Source organism: Alligator mississippiensis, chromosome 16 (genome assembly GCF_030867095.1).
Source record: "Alligator mississippiensis isolate rAllMis1 chromosome 16, rAllMis1, whole genome shotgun sequence".
NCBI lineage: Eukaryota > Metazoa > Chordata > Crocodylia > Alligatoridae > Alligator > Alligator mississippiensis.
The window spans coordinates 2,240,050-2,260,801 of record NC_081839.1 but is presented as its reverse complement, the minus strand read 5'-3'; the positions used below and the strand labels follow the sequence as shown (position 1 = coordinate 2,260,801).

The 20,752-nt window shown below is 65.0% G+C and overlaps 2 protein-coding genes across 4 annotated transcripts; both read left to right on the top strand.

The window, feature by feature from the left end:
* The first annotated feature begins 2,743 nt into the window (after positions 1–2,743).
* Positions 2,744–9,415, top strand: SLC39A3 (solute carrier family 39 member 3). 3 transcript variants are annotated; one of them, XM_006272107.4, is made up of 3 exons: positions 2,744–2,780; positions 3,114–3,423; positions 3,852–9,415. In XM_006272107.4, the coding sequence occupies exons 2-3, from the start codon at positions 3,217–3,219 to the stop codon at positions 4,590–4,592; spliced, it is 948 nt and encodes a 315-aa protein (XP_006272169.1). In that variant the 5' UTR covers positions 2,744–2,780; positions 3,114–3,216; the 3' UTR covers positions 4,593–9,415. The 3 variants fall into 3 exon arrangements, 1 of the variants encoding a protein (XP_006272169.1); XR_009457825.1 differs by lacking the exon at positions 2,744–2,780 and having other exon boundaries at positions 3,003–3,423; positions 3,852–7,299; positions 7,457–9,415; XR_009457826.1 differs by lacking the exon at positions 2,744–2,780 and having other exon boundaries at positions 3,003–3,423; positions 3,852–7,753; positions 8,451–9,415.
* Positions 9,416–10,869: 1,454 nt separating this feature from the next.
* On the top strand, positions 10,870–19,116 carry DIRAS1 (DIRAS family GTPase 1). The gene is made up of 2 exons (XM_059719589.1): positions 10,870–11,000; positions 15,715–19,116. The coding sequence occupies exon 2, from the start codon at positions 15,739–15,741 to the stop codon at positions 16,333–16,335; it is 597 nt and encodes a 198-aa protein (XP_059575572.1). The 5' UTR covers positions 10,870–11,000; positions 15,715–15,738; the 3' UTR covers positions 16,336–19,116.
* The last annotated feature ends 1,636 nt before the right edge of the window (positions 19,117–20,752 follow it).

The following is a 20,752-nucleotide window of genomic DNA, read 5'->3' as shown; positions in this document are numbered from 1 at the left end:
AAGAAATGGAAGCAATGTTCAGACTAGGAGCCACCAGGCTCTGGGGCTTGGGGGCAGGTGTGGATTTAGTTTCCAAGTGACTCCATCCCACTTTGGGGGCAGCTCTCTAGGAGTGCTCTGACTGGGGAGAGGATTTTATAGACACCTCAAAACGCAGCCAGTTTCTATAGCTAGGCAGGCTGCGCTGCTTTGTCAGGAGCAGCCTTCAGGACCGCTCGGCCATCCTTGAGCCCAGTCGTAGGGCGGTGGTAATGCTAGCATTGCCCAGGCAGGGCTGCGCTCTCTTTCCCATTCTTGGAATGATTTTCCTGCTCTGAGTTGTGAGTCTTTCCCTCTGGGTCTGTCTTGTCTCCATATTTATTTCCCTGTGCCGTTTGGCGGTTACTTAAAGGAGACGTCAAACTCCGTGTCGTACAGCCGGTATCCAGCTCTGCGGGGAGGGTATGTTTGAGGGCCGACTTGACAATTTTAAGACTGTTTTTAGCTTCGATCTGCCTCTTCCCTCCCCTACCAGAGAGAACCCCTTTCTAGGAAAGGGCCGTGATGCAGTTTCCAATACAGCCCATGGCACCAGCCAGTCGGTCCTGGCTCTGCTCCTGGGGAATTGCCTCCGCAGACTCTCGCCAGCCGCGGAGGGGCCTGGCCGAGTAAAGTACCATGTTTCCCTTTGAGAGTCTTAGTCTTTGGCCTCTCCTCTGTGCGGGGCACTCGGTGCAGTTGGGCAGTTTCTTCTGCATCCCGTGGAGCTCCGACCATTCACAGCTCGGGTGCAGCCCAATGCATTGGGCTTTCTGTTTATTTGTGAACTAAAATGCCGAACTAATGTATTAAAACCCGCGACGAGTGAAGCGGGGCCTGGCTCTCCTACTTAACTACTCTTGCGTAGCGGCCACCGGCTCTCTGGGTCACTCTCTTTTGATACGAATCTGCCACGCAGCGGCTCGGTGACACTGCGGCTTTTTTTTTTAACCTTGCAGTTCATGGACTTTTTCTCGGTGGCAAAGGGGTGCTGAGCTCTGGCAGCCAGTGGGCTGCGCGTGCAGTACGTCCCGCCCGCAGAACTGCGCTAGGCTCTCCTGTATCGCGCTCGTTCTTTGTACGCCACCCCTCTCTTTCTGGCACAAGAATGCTATTTTGTAGGTCAGAGCCTGAAGCATTGTTTAATAAATATTCATGCTCCTGAACGAGTCCTGTGGTGGTTGCTGTGCACGGAAAGGCTTCTCTTCTGCAGCTTAGCCGGTCTTTGGCTCCGCTACCCTGTGCGGGGGTGGGGGGGGGTCTCCGATCCTTCGTGCTTTGACTCTTCCTCATTGCTGCTTCTGGATGCAGGGTTCAGCCGGGCGGGGGAGAGGAAGCGAGTGCCTCCTCTGGTGCTGCCACCACCTCAGATCTGCCCTGCCTCTGTCTGCTCTCTAAGCACTTGTGTCAAATTGCCTCCTGGCCCAGGGCCTTGCCCGAGTCCAGCTTCTGAAGTTGGGGCTCCTCGGGCTTTCTCCGCCTGTTCCTTAGCGCAGGGCGTTCCCAGGGGCACGGTAGGTCCGGCAGCTTTCCGCGGAGAAGGCAGAGCCCTGGTTTGTCTGCGTCCTAAAGATGCGAGCTGCCCCTTCGGCTCCAGCCGGTCGGTGATGTGCCGGTTGGGGCGAGGAGTGCTTTTCAGAAGGCGCTGGCAGTGCCCCCTTGACCCTCGGCGGTGGTCCCGGCGGGGCCTTGACCCTCGGCGGTGGTCCCGGCGGGGCCTTGACCCTCGGCGGTGGTCCCGGCGGGGCCTTGACCCTCGGCGGTGGTCCTGGCAGGATCTTGACCCTCGGCGGTGGTCCCGGCGGGGCCTTGACCCTCGGCGGTGGTCTCGGCGGGATCTTGACCCTCGGCGGTGGTCCCGGCGGGGCCTTGACCCTCGGCGGTGGTCTCGGCGGGATCTTGACCCTCGGCGGTGGTCCCGGCGGGGCCTTGACCCTCAGCGGTGGTCCTGGCAGGATCTTGACCCTCGGCGGTGGTCCCGGCGGGGCCTTGACCCTCGGCGGTGGTCCTGGCGGGATCTTGACCCTCGGCGGTGGTCCCGGCGGGGCCTTGACCCTCGGCGGTGGTCCTGGCAGGATCTTGACCCTCGGCGGTGGTCCCGGCGGGGCCTTGACCCTCGGCGGTGGTCTCGGCGGGATCTTGACCCTCGGCGGTGGTCCCGGCGGGGCAACGGGGCCTGCAGGCGCGCCCCAGCGTGGGAGCTGCTCGGGCCCTGCCCGTCGAGCCTCCCGGGCCGAGGAGATGCGACTTTTCGGCGCCGTTTGAGACGGGACTTGTTTCGTTTTGGTGCCAGTGGCTGCGCCAGCGTTTCCACGGCTGTGGGGGCAGGTGGGCCCCGCGTGGCTGGTCTCGCTGCACCTCTGGGATGCCCTGGATCTCTCCCCGCTTTGCAGACGGGCGTAATGGGATCCTGGCCCAGGCAAGGAGGCGGCTGAGGGCGGTGGGAGCCCCACTCGTGGCGTTCAGCACCGCGCTGCTGGGACAGCGCTGCCCGCCCTGTCCCGGCCCCTTCCTGCCCGGCTCCCGTTTCCGGACGGGCCCTTTTCGCGGCGCGCCGGGGCCGCTGCGGGGGACGGGCTTTCGTCGGCGCACGAGTGGGCGGGGCACGAGTTGTGACGGACGGCGGCTTCAGCCAGTGGCCGGCAGCGGTTTCACTTATGGCGTCATCAGCCACCAATCGTGGGCGAGCGCCGGCGGCCGAGGGCGGAAGTGGCGGCCGGTGGGGGCGGGGGACCGGGCGGGGCCGGGCCGCGATCCCGCGAGTGAGTAGTGGGCACCGCGCCCCCCCCACCCCCCCGCCGCGGGGAGACGAGCCGGGGGGCGTGGCCGGGTGGGGGCGTTGGGGGAGGGGCTGACTAGGGGTCGGGTTGGGAACTGCGGGGGGTATGGGGGTTGGGAATGGGGGGTGTGGGAGGAGGGAGGCTGGGGGTCAGGCGAGGTAACCCAGTCCCGGCCTGGGGGTCGGGCGTGGGGGTCGTGCGGCTGGGGCAGGAGAGGGGGTGTCCGTTGTCGAGAGCGTTTGCCCGGGCGGTCGGGGCGGTTCGGTATTATCCGTGTAACGGGGCAGCTAGCGCCGCGTTTGCTCCCGTCTGCAGCTGCCGCGCTCGGGTCACGGCTCTCGGCGCGCGCCGACGCGCTGCCGGTGGAAGCGTCTCCCCGCGGGGGCCGCGCCGGGGGGGGCCTCTCCCGAGAGACAGGATGAAAATCCTAGTGGCCAAGGTGCTTTGTCTGCTGGGCGTCTTCGTGCTGATGCTGCTCGGGTCCCTGCTGCCTGTGAAGCTCATTGAGGCCGACTACGAGAAAGCTCACCGCTCCAGAAAGGTCCTCGCCCTCTGCAACTCGTTCGGAGGAGGGGTCTTCCTGGCCACCTGCTTCAATGCCCTGCTCCCGGCGGTCCGGGAAAAGGTAAACTGTGCGTGCATTTAGGTGGGGGGGTGTATTGCAGCTTTAACGTCCCCGTGCATGTTGTATGGAAACCTCCCTCTCACCCCGGACTGACTAAATCTTGGACTGTCCATCAAAAGCCGTGACCTCGTCCACCTGAGCTCAGGGAGTAGCTGCTAGTAGTAGTAGTAAGGTTTTTTTTCCTCTTCTATGGAGAGGAACAGATGCACACGTGCTGCACCAAAGGGTTATACCTCCACGTCACATTTAGAGGGCTTGTGAAGCTCGAAGTCACGCAGAAGCTTCCTGTCGCTGCGGGGCGAATGGTGGGGCAGCTTCCTTGGAGAGGGTTTGATAGTGAAATGCTTGGCAGCGTAGGGAGAATCCCCTCCGGTGCTTGCTGAATGACGTAGCTACATTCGCGTTGGTTTTTCCTTCCTTTGCTCCAGCTTCAAGAAGTGCTCAAGCTGGGGAACGTGACAACGGACTACCCCCTGGCCGAGACCATCATGCTGGTGGGGTTCTTCATGACGGTCTTTGTCGAGCAGCTCATCCTGACCTTCCAGAAGGAGAAGCCCTCCTTTATCGACCTGGAGACCTTCAACGCCGGCTCGGACGTCGGGAGCGATTCCGAGTACGAGAGCCCCTTCATCGCCGCCTCCCACGGGCGCACGCTGTACAACGAGCACAGCCACCACTCCCACAGCCACGGCCTGAACATCCAGGAGCTGTCCCGCTCCAGCCCCCTGCGGCTCTTCAGCCTGGTGTTTGCCCTGTCGGCCCACTCCATCTTCGAGGGCCTGGCCCTGGGCCTGCAGGAGGAGGGGGACAAGGTCATGAGCCTCTTTTTGGGGGTGGCCATCCACGAGACGCTGGTGGCCGTAGCGCTGGGGATCAGCATGGCCAAGACCTCGCTGGCACTGAAGGATGCCGCCAAGCTGGCCGTGACAGTCAGTCTGATGATTCCCTTGGGCATCGGCATCGGCATGGGCATTGAGAGCGCCCGCAATGTGGCCAGCAGCGTGGCTTCCGTGGTGCTTCAGGGCATCGCTGGGGGGACCTTCTTATTCGTCACGTTCTTCGAGATCCTGGGGAAGGAGCTGGAGGACAAGAACGACCGCCTGCTGAAGGTCCTCTTCCTGGTGCTGGGCTATGCCGTCCTCGCCGGGCTCGTCTTCTTCAAGTGGTGAGGGCAGAGAGGAGACCCCAGCTCCTTCCCCTCGTAAACGGTGCTGATAGCCAGCCCCCTTTCCAGCCAGGCGGGGATGCGGACGCCAGCGCCCGGGTGAAGCATCCGCATCCAGACGGTGGCAACGCATCGACCTGAAGAGAGAATGGTTCCCCTAAGGTCAAGGGAGAAGAATCACACAAGGTTTCATGCGACTGTCCCCACATGCTGCATTAGCGGGGTGGGGAGAGGCTTGTACAGAGGCTACTGAAAGTAATATTTGTAATAGTGAATAGGGGCTTGAATGTTGCTTCTGAAGGGATCTCGACAACTGCTTGGCACAGATCTGCCTCCCCTCCCACCCCCCGTTAAGAATCCAGGTCTGCTCTTTTCCATCTTGGGCTTCGCAGAGTGAAAGATGACAGAGAAACTGCGTGGAAAGCAGGTGGGGATAAGGGCTTGTCAGACTGCACTAAGCAGCTCTTACCAGCTGAGTTCTGAGCAAAAACCTGCCTGTATTAGTTGCCAAAAATGTCAGCCGTTCCGGGATCCGGTAGATGGGATTCTGCACTACAATCCTGTCTTAGCAGAGCTCCCATCAACCCGTCAATCCCTGGGGACTGCAGTTTCTCAGTAGGTGACTAAGCAAAGAAATAAGGCCATAAGCTCCTTTTTTTATCCCTCCATGCCGTGTTCCCTTGCGATCTCACCCACTCGCTGCGCTTTGCTGTTGGAATCCTTAGAAGCTTCATTAACATATTGCTGGCAAAGCTGGGATCTCGCATCCAAAGGCCCTTGCGTAGCACCGGCAGAGCCCTGGCTCCATGGTCCTGAATTTGTTCATGTCCTAGCATGAACGTGTACGTGGAGTGCTTAGCATTCGCATTGTCTGCAGCAGCGTTGGTGCGGCAATTGTGCCAGGGTGGGTCAGGGCTCTCTGTCCTGAAGCACCGAGTTAGAAAGATCATGGGACAGGTCATCTCTCAGCTCCTTTCTGCGGGTCTCTGGACGTCAGGGTAGAGATTGCGGGAGGGCTGGTTGCAGCGTTCCCAAGCACAGGCAGGCTTGCAGGGTCCCTGCAACGTGGAGATCTTGGTTTCAGGCACGGTGCAGGTCTGGGAAGTTGCTGTGTTGTGAATCATGGCATGATCCTTCCGATCTGACCTGAGTGAGAGACTCAGATCAGCGTTTGTCCTGGGAGTTCTCCCCTGTGGGATGTCTCTGCAGGTTTCTGCCATCGTTGTGGGGGGCAGGGTGCTGTTGGTGCAAGGGGTGCTATCTCAAAATGCCCAGTCCCCTTTTGCTCTGCAGATCTTCAGCTTAACAAATACCCCACCCTCCACCCCCCTTTCCAGGACCGTGAGAGCTCATGCATTTTAATTAGCTGTGGCTGCTGGAAAATCACAGGCTTCCAAAGGCAAGTCCAGCCCTTCAGCACCGCTGATAAAGGCTCCAGTGCATCTCCCATCGCAGTAAACAAGATGGCAGTGGCTTCCCGCGGCGAAGCTCTGCAAGGAGCCAGGATGAGGGGTTGGGGCAAAGCGGCTGATCCAGCATCTCGGCTGCAGGCCGGCACATCTGTCCTGTATGGTGACAAGTGAGGACTGGCTGCGGGTTTCTGCCAACTAGCATTTCAATTGCTCCAGGATGCTGCAGCTAATTAATCTTACTCTGAAGGGATGGGGCAGGAGGCAATTTGCGGGCCTCAGCTGACGCTAATTAGCAAGGCCTGATTCAAATGCCGCTCTGCAGAGCTGCACCGTCCTCTTCACTGTTCCCTCTTGGAGCCCAGCACAGTCGCCACATCCCCTCCTGGGCTGTCATGCTCGCTGCCCAGAGCTTTTGGGGTGAGACGGGCTAGTGCATGTTGCAAGAGAATGGCAGGCCAAGGTGCTTCTGAGAAGCACAGCCTGAGCTGAAGGGAAGGACCTGGGCCTCTGTGTGCTCCCCAGAAAGGTGGAGCAGGGGAGTCAGGGCAGGCCCTGGGCTATGGATTCTTAGCAGTGCCCCTTGCAGCTTGCACTCGTGCCCCTTCATGCTGTCAGAGGGGTCTCGGGATGGGCGGGCTATAGTAGAGCTGGGAGCTGGGCCCAGGGCACTGGACATCCACCCTGAGCTTGGAGATAGACCAGCTGCCTGCCCTGGTTGTCCTGTCCACTAAATTTGGTGTTACCTGCATAGATCTAGATGTGGTCTCTTTTTTAAAAGCCTCCCGCGTGCCCCCCCCCCACCCCCCCACACCCCCTATATCTGAATTGACCAAGCACATGGTTTTCATCCCCATGGATCTGCCCGACACCTGTGAGGAGCGGGGCCCCTGAACAGGCTTTAAGGGGAAGCTGATCAGGCTGCAAAGGGGGTGGTTCAGATGCTGAGCTTTCTGCATACAGCAGATGGGCCAGCAGCACTGTCCCTCCCAAGCTGCTCTGCCCGCTCCTGGGACTGGCTTCTTCATGCAGGTGCTCCATCCCGTGGTAGGAAACTGCAGCATCTTGGAGGCAGAAGCACGGATTCTCCCAGCGTTGGGACTTCAAGGGTGTTTTTGCTCCTCTCCGGTGCTGAGCCCCCTCCTGCTGGCAGGGTTGAAGCTACAGCTGGATCTCCGTCTGGGAGTCACTGCCTCTCGCCCTGCCGTGTGTGCGGGGCTGTCGATTCTCTCCAACATGGACAGGGACGAGGGGCCATGGATAAACCAGATGCAGCGTTCTGGGGGGACACGACTTTGGAAAGTAAGCGCAGAAGAGGTCTGGCCCCTCCCAGCCCCTGCCCCCATTCCCTGGGGGCAAAGCGGGACTCCCCAAGGTTTTGCCCAGATCGGAGTCTCTCCAGGGCAATGCGCCACCGTTGGCAACGTCTGACTCCGCTCTCACTCTCCTGTGCTGCCAGCACCTGCAGGAGCTGATTGGATCCGCTGCGTATTAGTCGGAGCCAAGGAGGAGATTTGGTGACTTCCCGCAAACGATCCAGGGCCCAAGGGATGTGCTGAGTCTCGATCGATAGCCAGGTCTAAGCTCCGGAGTGCAGCGAAGCTCCAGCAAATTGCAGGAGCATCCATGGGGATTAGCGCCGCCAGCCTCAGCACCGCGCCAGACAGCAAACTCCTGGTTCGGAGCCCTTGGGCCTCTCTCTACGGAGCTCGTGCAGCAGGAGAGAAGACCCCCAGCTGACCTGGCTTCCACGGGGGTTAGTGTTCCCTCTCCTTGATGTCCGCACCCTGCAGGGGTGCGTGTGTGCCCGAAGCCACAAGTGTTGCCTTACTCTCATTGGCTTCAGCCAAGCTGCCTGGGAGCACCTTTATCTACAAGGCAGCAGTTGCCAGATTGCATCTCGTGATGTCTTGGTGTTGACTGGAGGGTTCCAAGGTCAGGCAGAACTGGGCAGCCGCTGAGCCTAGGAAGGCTTGTACCAGTCCAGAAATCACCTGGCGGTGGGCTGGTTTCTTTCCTGGGCAGAGCCTGGCACGGAGCTCGGTGGTTGTTGACATGCGGGCGTCACTTCAGCCTTGGCCCTCCAGGTCCCATTTCTTGGAGCTAGTGGGAGCACCCGGTAAAGGCAGGAGGTGCAGCTTCCAGTGTCCTGCCAGCGACGCCTGCCCATGTAATTGGAAAACCCTTTCCTTTCCGAGCGCAGCCCCGACCCTCCAGCCGGCCCTGCGTGGACGTGGGCTCCAGTGCAAGGCAGCCTGAGCAGCAGGGGCTGTAAGCGAGGGGCCAGGAGCTGCGTGCACAGCAGGGCACTGCAAAAACGCAGCCATGTATCCAGCTGGCTGCTGCTCTCAGCTGCCCTGACGACCTCGCCCACTGTACGCCCTCGGCAGGGAGCGGGGTGACTGTTTTCTTACATTAGCCATGTGCAACTTCATTCCCTTTTATGTCAACAGCACCGGCAGCCAGCTGCTGTGACGCTAAAGCCAGGAGAGCCTTTGCTAAATGACTTCTCCAGTGCGGCAGGACTGTTGTTGAACTGCTCGTGTCCACGGATGAGCCATGCGCGTGGGATTGCAAGCTGTGCGCCTGCCTCCTGGGAAGGGAGGTCTTCCCTGCTCCTTTCTTTCACCGAGGGGGGGCTAGGCTAGGCTGTCTGGCCGGTATTCATTCTTGGGGGGCATCTGTGGGAGTGCAGGTTTTGAATGGGCAGAACTCAACTGGTCGCCTGGCTTGGAAGAACCAGGGCAGGCTAAGCAGCTGTGGGCACTTGCTTTGGCAGGGGTCTCTTGTTGGCAATCTCAGCCCAGGGACCTGTCTAGATTTGTGTCCCCTCCAGCCCACTCCTCGGAGTCATGGCATGGACTGTCCCTCTCTTGGCATGGAGGAGGGTGCAAAAGGCCTGGTGCCGGGCTGGTGGGGACCCTCTGTTGCCTGGAGAGTACATGGGGCAAGCATGGGGTGGGGGTGCTCTCTGCTGCTTCCTGAACCCCCCCTCCCCAGCACCGTCACAGAGGGGCTGGAGCAGAACCGGGTGCCCACTGGGGTTTGCTCTGGGGCCAGGCATTGTGCGAGTGGAGGATGGCCAGCCTTTCCCAGCTCCAGCCTGCAAGTGCATTGAAAGCCCCTCAGGTCCAGCCTGGCCATGAGCTCAGTGCTGCCCACTGGGTTGGGGGGGACCTGCCCTGCACTCCCCTGCTGGCATGACCTGGCTCGGGTTTTGGGGACCTGCTTGCATGGAAGTGGGAAGGGGCCGGGGAAAGGCTCCATTCTGCTTTGACAGCCTGGCGCTGGCTGGACTGGGGAGCAGACTTTCCCCACACAGGATTGAACGTGGGGCTGGCATCCAGGGACCCTGCTGCCGCTGTCATGTCTGGAAGAGGCCGAGCCTCTGCACTGCCAATAAAGACTCTGTCCAGTCCTCGCTGTGCCTGTTACAGTTTCTAGGGGTTCAGCACCTGCCCCCCCAAACCCATGGCTTCTCGGGGTGTGTTTCATACATAGTTCAGGCTGGAAGGGACCCCCAGAGGTCCCCGCCGGTGGCAGGAGCAGCCTTCTCCAAGTCACCCTTGCCTGGGCAACATGGCCTGTCACCAGCACGCTCTGGTGACAGACCGGCCCCGACTGACCTGCAGCCAGTTCACCAGCTGGGACTGATTCCCACGGGCCCCAGCCCGAGGACGATCCTCCTCCGCTGGCATCACCCCACACTGCACAGGCGTGGGGCAGAAAGGCAGGTCCTGCCTGGGGAGGTGACCAGGAGCTGGGGTGGGTCTCGGACAGCCCGAGGGACCCGAGATGGGATACAGCCCACCTGCCACTGGCTGTGAGCCTCCCCCGTAGGGAAGAGCCAGGCCAGGAGGCAAGACTGGCAAGGGCCTGGATCGGCTTGGAGCAACAAGGTCCGGCTCGTGGCACTGGCCCATGCAGCCAGGCCGGGTGGCGAGGGCAGATTGCGTTGCAGGTCCCAGCTCCGGGTGCGATGCAACAGAAAGCCACCCCCCTGCACTCTCATCCCCCCCAGGTCCCCTGCCTCGGGCTCCGGTCCCGGTGTGCAGGGAAGCCGGGCCCCTGCCCCTGCCCGCTGACCCGCGCTGACAGCTGCGTGCGTGCCACGCTCCGCCCGTGATGTCCAGGCTCCTCCGCTGGCAGCTATTAATAGCAGCTGCAGATTTTAATTGCCATTGCGCCAGCGTTAGCGTGAGTCATCCCGCCTCTGGTCACCGGGGGTGGGGGGAGCCGCTCGGCCCCGCGCTCCCCTCTGCCACCCCCCAAGCCGGAGCTGCCTTCCCCGTGCCGGGCCTGCGCCATCGCAGGCTCCCTCCCGCCTGCTCCAGGGGCCTCCTGGCCCTTTGGACGTCTCCATCCCATCATCGCGCCGTGTCCCAGGCCAGGGCAGGTGCCTCGAAGTGCCCCAGAGCCCCACAGCACCGGGGCCTGGCGCCTGGCTCAGGCTGGGCCCAGCACAGGGAGAGCCGGTGCGGCCTCGTGCGCCTATAGAGCCCCGGGGCCTGGCTCTGCCACTGCTGCGCTGCGTGGCCTTGGGCAAGTCACTGCACCTCTGACCACAGGAGCCTGCGGGCGGCGGGGAGCCACGTTGCCGGGAAGGAGAACAGCCACGCCTTGTCCCGGCCAGCCGCCCGGTCCCCTCTCCGCTACCAGGGGGTCCCCGGCCACCACCGTCCCCATGCCCCAGCCCTCCAGCCCTCTGGCCAGGCTGCGGAGCCCGGCGGGTGCCCGGGGTCCCTTCGCCCCCGAGCGGGGCAGGAGGCTTGGCCCGGGGCGGGGGGCGCTGCCCGCGGCAAGGTCGCGGGGCGGGGCGGGGCGGGGCGGGCGCACCGGGCGCTCCTCCCCCGGCCGGAGCCGCCGCGCCAGGAGCCGCCGCTCGCCGGGAATGAGCCCGCCGGGCCCCGGCCCCGCTCCCGCTCCCGCTCCTGCACCCGGCCGGCGCCCGCACCCGCCATGCGCTGAGCCCGGCCGGGGCCGCTGCTGAGCCGGCGCCGCAGGCAAGAGGGGTCGGGGGGGTCGGGGGGCGCGCGACCGGCCTCCATCTCCCCCCATGCAACGCCCATCCCTCCCCGTGCGCGCATCCCGGCCACCCAGCTCCCGCCCGCACCCGCACCCGCACCCGCTCCCCGAGCCCCTCTCCATCCGCACCCCATCCCTCCGCGCAGCCCAGCCCTCCACCCCTCCATCCCCGGCCCCACCACCCCTCCGCATACCCCGTGTAGCCAGCCCTCCCCGTGCCCCATCCCTCCACCCCTCCCCACACCCCATCTATCCACCATCCATCCTCATCCCCCCCCATCCATCCATCCCTCCATCCTCCCCATATCCATCCATCTGTCCATGCATCCATCCGTCCCCAGGCCCCCCCGATCCCTCCCTCCCTCCTTCCCTCCCTCCGCAGTGCCTCGGGCTGTGCAGCGCAGGCTGGTCCCTGCTCCGCGCCAGGGCGTGGGGGCACCTGCAGGGCTGGGGGCGGTGGGTGCAACCCCCCCACCCCGGGCAATGTGTACAAACAGCCTGGGTGCCCGCAGTGGTGATGGGGGCGGGCACCTGGCTGCCATTTCCCCTCCTCCACTACAATTGCCTAACGAGAGGGTCCTGCCTCTGATGAGCCGGCAGCCTGCCAGGAGGTGAATGGGCTGGAGGTGGGCGAGGGGGGGTTGCTATCCAGGTGTCGTTTCGCCGGGAGCCTGCACAGAAGCCGGTGAGGAGCTGGGGGGTGGAAAGGGGCACAGGCGTGTGCGTGTGCATGCATGTGGGCACGTGTGCCTGCGTGTCTGCATGGCCAGCGGGTTGCAGAGGTGCCTGTTGAGACCTCCCCCCTGCAGCGCGTGGGTAGAGGTCACGCGCACACGGGCTGAGCAGCCGGGCGCACGCAAAGGCTGGCGGGGTGTCATGGGAGCCCTGCGCTCCACCCAGGCGGGCCTGGGGGCCGGCAGCCCTGCACCCCGCTCCCCGGGGTGGGAGATCAGCCCCGGGTGGGAAATCAATGTGGCAGGCCGGGAGCGGGGGCGCTGGCACGGCCCCGCTCCGTCTGCCAGCCCCACCAGGTCCCAAGGCCTGCACAGAGCTGGGGCAGGGGGGGTGCCAGGAGCTGTGCCCCAGCCCCAGCCCCTTCTGGGCTCCCCAAGAGCTCAGGGTGCGCAGCCTTGCCCCGTCTCTGCCCGCTCGGGTTCCCGCCACTGGGGCTGGACACCGGAGCCCTGATTCCCTGGCCAGGCACCACGTGGGGGGACCGAACACCCCGACCCCCACGCCTCAAAGCATCCGGCCCTTGTGACCACCTGCAAAGCAGCGGGGCCTGATTCTGTCCCCAGCAGCCGGCGGGTTGGAGTTGTCTCCCGCTGGGCAGCCCTGGGAGCCAGTCGATGTTGAACCGCCAGGCCTGCCCTGTGCCCCGTGCAGCTCGGTGTGCGCCTCCAGCCTTAACAGCACCATGAGCTGGAGGGCTGGTGTGTGTTGCAAGGAGCGGGGTTCGCCCCCCGAGCGCTGGGCAGAGGTCGCAGTGCAGAGGGCTCAGAGCCGGGAGCAGGGCTGGCGGGGTGCTTGGTGTCCTGTGGTCCGGCTCGCTCGCGGCATCTGTCATTCAGCACCTGCTGTGGCTTTGGCCAGCTCCATCGCTCTGCCAGGCCCGGTTCTCCCCCATCCCTGGCAAGCAGGAGGCCCGTGGCCCTCACCTGGGCCGGCTGCCCAGTCCCTGCTGTGCCCATGCTGCCCCCAACGAGCTGCCAGTGGCAGTAGGTCTGAGAAGAAGCAAGGTCTGTTTGTGGGGCAGCTGCAGCTGGGGTGGAGCGAGGTCCCCAGGGCTGGCCCGGGCACTGGGACCAACATAGCAGCAGGATCCTGGGGCTCTGCACACGTTGCCGGGGTCCCCCTTGGCCCCAGCATCTGCAGCACATGACGAGAGGGCTCCTCTGCTGCTCTGGAGGGCAGCACAGACCCGGGGCACAAGTCAGGCAGGCAGCCTGCAGCACAGCCCGGTCTCAGATGGGCCCCGTGACGGTGGCACCGTACTTCCCCCCCAGCAGCGTTGGCACCGCGCGGCTCTGGGGTTAGTGGCTGCCTTGGCGCAGCAGGGCAGCGAGGCTGGCTTGCACCGGCTGCCACCCCGTGGCCTGTCCCCCTCGGCCTTGCCGTGCCCACGCGGCCAGCCTACAGCACGTGGCTCAGCGGCAAACCCCTTCCCTGCCCCGCTTTGACTGTCCACTGCTTCACCTGGCTCTGCACTGGAGTGAAGCATCGCACGCACAGCGGCGTGCACATGCACACGCTTGCACCTGCAGGCCCATGCTTGCACACGTGTGCACACACACGTGCCGGGTTCTGGTTCCCAGGCGCTTGCCTTCGGTGCATGCTGGGCAGCGGTGGGGAGTTTCTGATCCGCGCTGGGGGGGCCCTGCGGGACGCGGGTCCCGGCGCTGGCGCGCAGCAATTCCCCAGGGGGGTGATTAACAGCAGCTCCTGCTGCGCTGTGTTGTTTGTCCCAGGTCCCCGGGGTGGGAAGCAGCAGCTCCAACGTGTCACTCACCGCGGGCGCGAGGCAGATGAGCACATCCGCGGGCACCGGCAGCTCCGCACTTGGCCGTCCAGCTAGGACTTGGGGGGCGGCACTGGGAGCAGGACAGGGCCTGGCTTGGGAAGGCAGGACATCCTCTCTGCACCCTGGGGAGGACCCTGCCCCTCTCAGTGTCTGCTTCCCTTGGTCGGGTTTGTCGCAGGCTTCGCGGGGCAGGAGCTGCTTCTGAGCTTCCCCAGGCCCCCTGTCCAGACCCTGATCTGTGCTGGGGGCATTTGCACAGGCGCTGACCGCAGCACGGGGTGGGTAGATGCCCTGCCAGGCCAGAGAGCCGCACTGCATGATGCAAAGAAGCCAGCAGGCCTGTAAGCATCCATGCTCCCTGCCCAGGGCTGAGCACGGCCACCGCTCTGGAGTAACCTTCAGGGAGCCGGTGCCAAGGCCGGGCAAGCGGGAAGGTCTGTGCTGGGCACTGAGCTCTTCCAGGGAAAGGGCTGAGCTGCGTGGAGGCTGCGCAGGGTGTCCCAGCTGCCCTCACCCCCTGGAGCCAGGGCAGGCAGGAGCTGGAAGCCGCGGGGATGCAGGATCCGTGGAGCCCCGCAGTGTATCTACCTGGGGCCGAGCCTCCCCCCCGCATCCCCCAGCTTGGCAGAGCAGGGAAGCCACTGAGGTCCGCCCAGCTGGGGCGATGCTGACTTCCCGGCCCTGGGGGCTGCAGCCTGTTCCCCAGGCCCAGCCAGCCCCAGCTCCTCTCCCCAGCCAGGTGCATGCAGCTCGCCACTGGGGACCACTGCTGTGGGGCGAACGCCCCCTTCCCCCTGATCAGCAATGCCAGGCAGCAAGCTCCCCCCTCCCGAAACAGCTCCTCCCGCCAGCTGGCCCCTGCACAGGCCTCCCGGCCATATGGCAGCCTCGGGTAAAAATAGCCGCTATTACGGGGGGCGTTTCCTGGCCCCAGAGCAGAGCCACAGCCCCCCCCCTCCCTGCTCACCTGCCCCAGGTGCGGCTGTAGCACCGGCAAGGACGCGTCAAGGGCAAGAGGTGCTGGGTTTGTCCCACCCTGTTCCCCAGTGCTTAGAGCCGGGAGCCGGGCTGCCTGGGTTCGATCCCCAGCTCCTCCTGCCTGGCTGGGGCAAGTGTTTGTGCAGCAGCACCCCCGTGCCCCCCCAACTTCCCCTGCCTGGGGCCAGGCCGGTGGGTGGGCAGGGGAGAGCTGGGGCCTCTGTGCTAGTGCCTCGTGTCTGTGCTGGGGGTTGTGAAATGGTGATTCATGTCCTGACAGCTCTGCAGCACCACGGGCTGAGCCAGCGTCAGCGCAGCCTCGACCCGCGCTGGCTCCTGAGCTGCTGGAGCTGCCAAAGGACCGGGGGGAGAAGGGAGAGGGCAGGCAGGAGCAGGCAGTGTCCGGGGTGGGAGGGGGTCACTGTGTGGTGTCCCCCCCCAGAGGTGGCTGCATGCTGGGCTTGGGGAAGGGGGTTGGGAAATCCAGGCTATTAGAGGAGAGGCTGGCATCGGGGTGGGGGTGCACCTGGACCCCCATTGACTCATGGCCCCCCTGGAGCCCCCTCCCCTGGCTGGGCTGCAGGGCTGGGATGTGCCTCTTCCTGCTCACATGGGCACTGGGCTTCCCTCCAGCCTCCTGGCACGCAGGTGGAGCTGAGCCCAGGGGCTAAGGGGGCGCTCAGGGAGGGGGCCGGTCTGCCTGCCCAGGAGCTGAAGCTGCTGGGGGAGCGGAGTGAGGGGGTTAAGACCAGCCCCAGCCCTGTTGCAGCCTCTCCCAGGGGCTCCTTCAGGCCAGGAAGCAGCCTCCAGCCCAGCCCAGCCCTGGGGAGATAGCTGCAACCTCCCCTTGGCCCCGGCTCCCTGAAGGTTACCCCTGAGTCGTGGCCATGCTGGTTTCTTTGCATTGTGGGAATAAAGAGCCCTGCAATGGCTCTCTCTGGCCTGGCAGGGCATCTACCCGCCAGGCTGGGCAGGGCTGGGTGTGCAGGGGGGTCCCTCCGGCGTGGCATGGTGAGGAGACCCCGTGGAGCCGGGGGAGGCTGAACAAGGGGCCGGACAGGGCGTGGGCTGCTGTGACGTGCCGTGTCCAAGGGCGGGTTGGGCTGGCAGGAGGATGCCCCATGCCACTCTGCATGTTTCTTCATGCTTCCCCCACACGTGACAGGAGCGTGTCCCTCTCTCTCCCCTCCCAGGGGCGTCCGCATCCCGGATCCACGATGCCGGAGCAGAGCAACGACTACCGCGTGGTGGTGTTCGGGGCGGGGGGCGTGGGCAAGAGCTCCCTGGTGCTGCGCTTCGTGAAGGGCACCTTCCGCGACACCTACATCCCCACCATCGAGGACACCTACCGGCAGGTCATCAGCTGCGACAAGAGCGTGTGCACGCTGCAGATCACCGACACCACCGGCAGCCACCAGTTCCCGGCCATGCAGCGCCTGTCCATCTCCAAGGGGCACGCCTTCATCCTGGTCTTCTCCGTCACCAGCAAGCAGTCGCTGGAGGAGCTGAAGCCCATCTACCAGCAGATCCTGCAGATCAAGGGCAGCGTGGAGAGTATCCCCATCATGCTGGTGGGCAACAAGTGCGACGAGACGCAGCGGGAGGTGGAGACCAAGGAGGGTGAGGCGGTCGCCAAGGAGTGGAAGTGCGCCTTCATGGAGACCTCGGCCAAGATGAACTACAACGTCAAGGAGCTCTTCCAGGAGCTGCTCAACCTGGAGAAGAAGAGGAACATGAGCCTCACCATCGACGGCAAGCGCTCCAACAAGCAGAAGAGGACAGACAAAATCAAGGGGAAGTGCAGCCTCATGTGACGGACCCGCCGCGCCCGCGGCCTCCTCTCCTCCACGCCTCCCTCCTCCCCGTCTCCCTCCGAACGTCGGCCCCGAAGCTCCGGGCAGTGCTGCCCTGTGCCCCCCGCCCTGCCCGCCTCTTTGCATCGTATCACTGTGACTGCGCCAGGGAAGCCGCCGTGCCCACGGGACCTGGCCCTCGCCTTCTCCTCTCCGGCCCCGCGGCGCCCAGCCTGGAGGCGTGTTCTTGGCAATAGCGGGGCAGGGACCAGGCTGCGTCCAGTTTGCTCCTAGCAGCGAGTTGAGGAGACGCCTCCGCCGGGGAAGTCCTGAGAACTGTTGTGTGTGCAGACGCTGCCCTGCTCCAGCATGGATGCTCCCTGGCACGCGTGCGAGTCCCGTGTCCTGGCATGAAGCACGCGGAGGACGCTGCCAGCTTCTCGGACTCTCACCCGGGCGCAGCAGGGCCCCTGCCTGCCCTTGCAAACCAAACCCCGTGAAGGAGGGGGCAAGCGCTGCTCTCTCACCCGTGTCCTGGCCGCCCCTCTGCTGTGTCGTCCCCGAGCACTGCTCCGCTCTACACCTGCTTTCTTGTCTCTGAGGACTGGCAGTGAGCTCTGACAGCCCGGGGCGGGACCCTGCCCGCAGCACAATGCCCAGGTCCCCGCGACCCTGCCGGGGCTGGGGCCACACTCAGGTCGTATGCACAAGAGACCAGAGACTCTCGTCCGTGCCGGAGCTGATGCCGAGCTCTGCGGAGGCTCCCGGTGTGCTGGGGCGTGAAGGGCAGGGGACACCTGCTGCACATTGGGCAAGGGTTGGGAGGCAAAGGGGAGAGCACGGGAGCAGAGCGGTCAAGGTGGCAGATGGCGGGGGGCTGTGGGCATGCTGGAGGGGGGAAGAGGGCAGCGGAGGCTGGAGTAGGCCCTGAGATGGCAGCAGGAAGGGTGCTCAGTCCTGGGGAAGGGGGTGCTGGACGCTGTGTCCAGCCAGCTGTTTCTTCCTGCTGGGGAAGGCTTTGCAGCTTCCAGGGGGGAGCTGCAGCCGGGCAGGGGCTGGTGGGATGGGAGCAGGGCTCGGGGAGGGGGTGGGCAGTTGGGGCTTTGCAGGGGGGGATTGGTACGCACTCCCCCTAAGCAGGGCCTGGCACGGCCTGGGTGCAGAGGGTGCATCCATGGGCCGGCAGGCGGCTTCGAGGGCGATGGGGAAGATGAGCGTGCATGCCTGTGTGCCAGGGGCGGCCCGTACACCCTGCATGTACGACTGTCCTGTGCTGGCACTAGCATGCGCGTGGCACGTTCCTGGTCCGATCACTGACCAGTTTGCACACCCAGTCCCTTCTGTGCAGGTCTCACGCGTGTGCTTTCAGACCCAGGCTAGGTCCTGAGAGGGGCGAGTCTGCTGGCAGGGTGCATGCTGGCCTCAGGGGCAGCCCTGGGCAGCTGCACGGGGGGGAGCACGTTCCCCTCTGCACCCCTGGCACGCAGCCCTGCATCCCCCAGTCCGCAGGCCTGCTCCCCGGCCAGGGACGCATCCCTGCGGGACCCCGTCTAGCCCAGCGCCACCCACAGCAGTGAGGTCCCGGCCTGGCAGCACCCCCAGCTCTGCACCCAGACCCCCCCAGCCTGAGCCCCTCTGCTGAGCAGAGCCTGCCCCTTGCACCCCTGCCCCGCTCCTTAACCCCGTGCAGCCCAGGAGCTGCCAGCCAAAGCACAACGCAGTGGGTTCTGCCAGAGCCCCATCCTAGCACAATGGGGGTGAGCATGCACGGGGCACCCCGAGCTGGTCCCACGGGGCGGGGGGAGAAAGCCAGGCCAAATGCATGCCCTGCCCTGCATCCTGGTCGGGTCTCGAACTGGCCCTGACACCCTGCCCCTCTGCTCTGCCCGTAGCCCGGCCCTGCTGTGTTGGATGCCCTCGGTCTCTGGGTTGCCTGAGCCGCCCTGGATGTAGGGGCTCGAGCTGTGGCTCCCTGGAGCTGGGCCAGCCCGGCCAGGTTCAGGGTTTGAGGGAGGCGCCTGCTTGCTTTGCCCCATGTCCCGAGCCCAGAGCGGGGCTACGAACCTGCCCCAGGCACCCGCTACAGAGCCTGAACCCCCCACGGGGGGAAGATCCCCACTGGGGGCAGTGAGAGCAGTGCTGGAGGGTCACCCTGGGGGGCAGGTTGCCAGCCCTACCCCCCTCATACCTGCTGGGGGATTTGGCCTATGGGGAAGCAATGCCCAGGCCTCGGGATCCGGCATGGACCTGCCTCGCCTGGTCTGCGCCTCCACCCGCACGGGGCCAGGGAGGGAGCCAACCGCCAAGGGCAAAGAAAGGGGTTCACCCCCCAACCCAGCTGAACCCAGCCCAGTCTGTGTCCTGGGGGCCAAGGGGCTGGGATCGCCTCTGCCCCGTGCCAGGCTGGTCCCATGAGCCACCCCCAGCCCCTCCGAGAGGCCAAGTCCAGGGTCCAGGCAGGGACTTGGAGGATGCACTGACCCCCCCCGAGCCCGGCCCCAGCCCCAGCCCTGCGGCTCTGTTTACACGTGTACATTGCCCCGACTGACGGCCGCGAGCCCCCTCGATCCTGCCCGCTCCGACACCGACGTCCCGACTATCGTATGGTGCTTCGAACCTCCCCCGTCATCCCCTGCCTCGTCCCCCCGGTCCCACGGACTCCTCGGACGCCAGCATGAGACCAGGAACCAGCTCCCGTGCATCACTGGCTTTTTAACACGATCCGGGCAGGAGCCAGCGACATGACGATGTAGCCTTTACTCTAGAAATAGTCTTCCTTCAATAAACTAACGGCTCCTGCTCCCCGCCGGCTCCGCGTGCTCGCTGCCCACCCGGGGCGAGGGGCTGAGCTGCGCCTCTCGCTCTGCCCGGCCTGCGTTGCAAGGGCTCGGGGATGCCCGCCCTGGCTCTGGCGTTGCCCGCTGCTCTTACCCCTGCCCCGCCAGCCCTTGCACCCAGCTCCCAAGTCTCCTCCTAGCCAGACATAGCAGGGCCCCATCTGTGCTAGAGCCCCCCCAGGGAGACCCCGAAATGGGAAGGGCCCCTCCGTGATCCGGGTCTTGAACTCGCCAGCCAGGGACCCTTGGCCTGGCTCTGAGTGCGACACAGCAGCCGCCCGTGAGAGGAGCAGCCCCGTCTCTGTGCACCCTAATCTCCAACCCGCGCGTGGGCAGGAGCAGGGTGAGGCCGCACTTGGCCCCGGGGACGTTGGCCCCTGAAACCCCTGCCATAATGTGGGGTGTGTGGGGGCCTGCTGTCTGTCCCGCCCCTGCTCGGCTGCCTGAGGTGGGGGCACGGGACAGGGGTAGCACCCCCAGCCCTGCTGGGCCAGCTGGGGGGGTCCCTAGCAAGGGGTGGTTTGCTGCTGGCTGCCAGCCGCGACTCTCCCTCGGCTCCAGCAGCCCCCCGGGCCTGTGCAAGGGCACCCCGGTGAGTTCAGCCAGGGCTGGGGGGCGGGCATGGGGGGCCGTGGCCCATGCAGTCTCTGGCTCTCCAAAGGGAGGGGGTGGGAGTCCGCCTGTGCAAGGCCCCAATTCTGGCTGCCACAGGGCCATGGGGAGGGGTCTCCCCCCTGCTCCCCGAGACCCAGTGATGTCCCTTCTGCAGCGAAGGGCTGCGGGGTTCACATTCAGGGCCGGGGGCAGTGGAGGTGGTCTCCATTAGCGAGGGGCCAAGAACATGCATCACCACAGCCCCTGGGGGGGGTGAAGGACCCGTGCGGACAGGCCTGTCCCAGCCCTTCATTGCACCCGTGCCAGAGAGGGGAGAGGCTGGGCACCCCGGTGCTCGAGCACACGCGTGTGGGTGTGCCCACATAGCCGTGCCCCTCGCTGCCTGGCGGCGCTGTGTGCCCAGGTGCGGGGTAGGTGCCAGTCACCGCTGCCCTCCCCCTCCCCCTTCAGCCGCGGCAGGTTCCCCTTGGGGAGGGGGTTGGGAATGCTGGAAATGCGTCATTCTGCCTGTTGCCGTGGAAACCATCTGCTCCCTGCGCGTTCGGGAGCTGGCAGCTCTGGGCACGTGGGAGACGGGGGGGCTGGGGCAGGAGGGGGAGCGTGAGCGGCAGGGGCTGGCATGCTCTGCACCAAGGACGCCCCGGGAAGGTCACCGAGTGCAGCGGCCACACGTGGGCTCCTAGTCGGGGGCTAGGGGTGCTGGAAGGGCCCCGTCGCAACCAGCACCCACTCCCCCAGCAACCCACCGCGGAGCCCCCGCCTGCCTGCACCAGGGGCCTGGGCAACGCTGGTGCCAGGGGGCTGGGGCGAAAAGGCCCAGGGCTTCGTGGGGCACCGAGTTGCCTCAAAGGTGCTGGGCAGCTTGCAGCGGTGCTCAGCGAGAACCCACGACCCGCTGTGGTCGAGCCACCCGCCAGGCGCAGGGGACTGAGCCGTGTCCTAGGGATGGTGAATCCAGGCTACTCCCTGCTGACCAGACCTGGGGA

Coding starts and splice junctions, on each gene's coding strand:
- SLC39A3 (XM_006272107.4), top strand. CDS start 3,217: ATGAAAATCCTAGTGGCCAAGGTGCTTTGTCTGCTGGGCGTCTTCGTG. Junction 3,424..3,851: donor TCCCGGCGGTCCGGGAAAAG/GTAAACTGTGCG, acceptor CCTTTGCTCCAG/CTTCAAGAAGTGCTCAAGCT.
- DIRAS1 (XM_059719589.1), top strand. CDS start 15,739: ATGCCGGAGCAGAGCAACGACTACCGCGTGGTGGTGTTCGGGGCGGGG.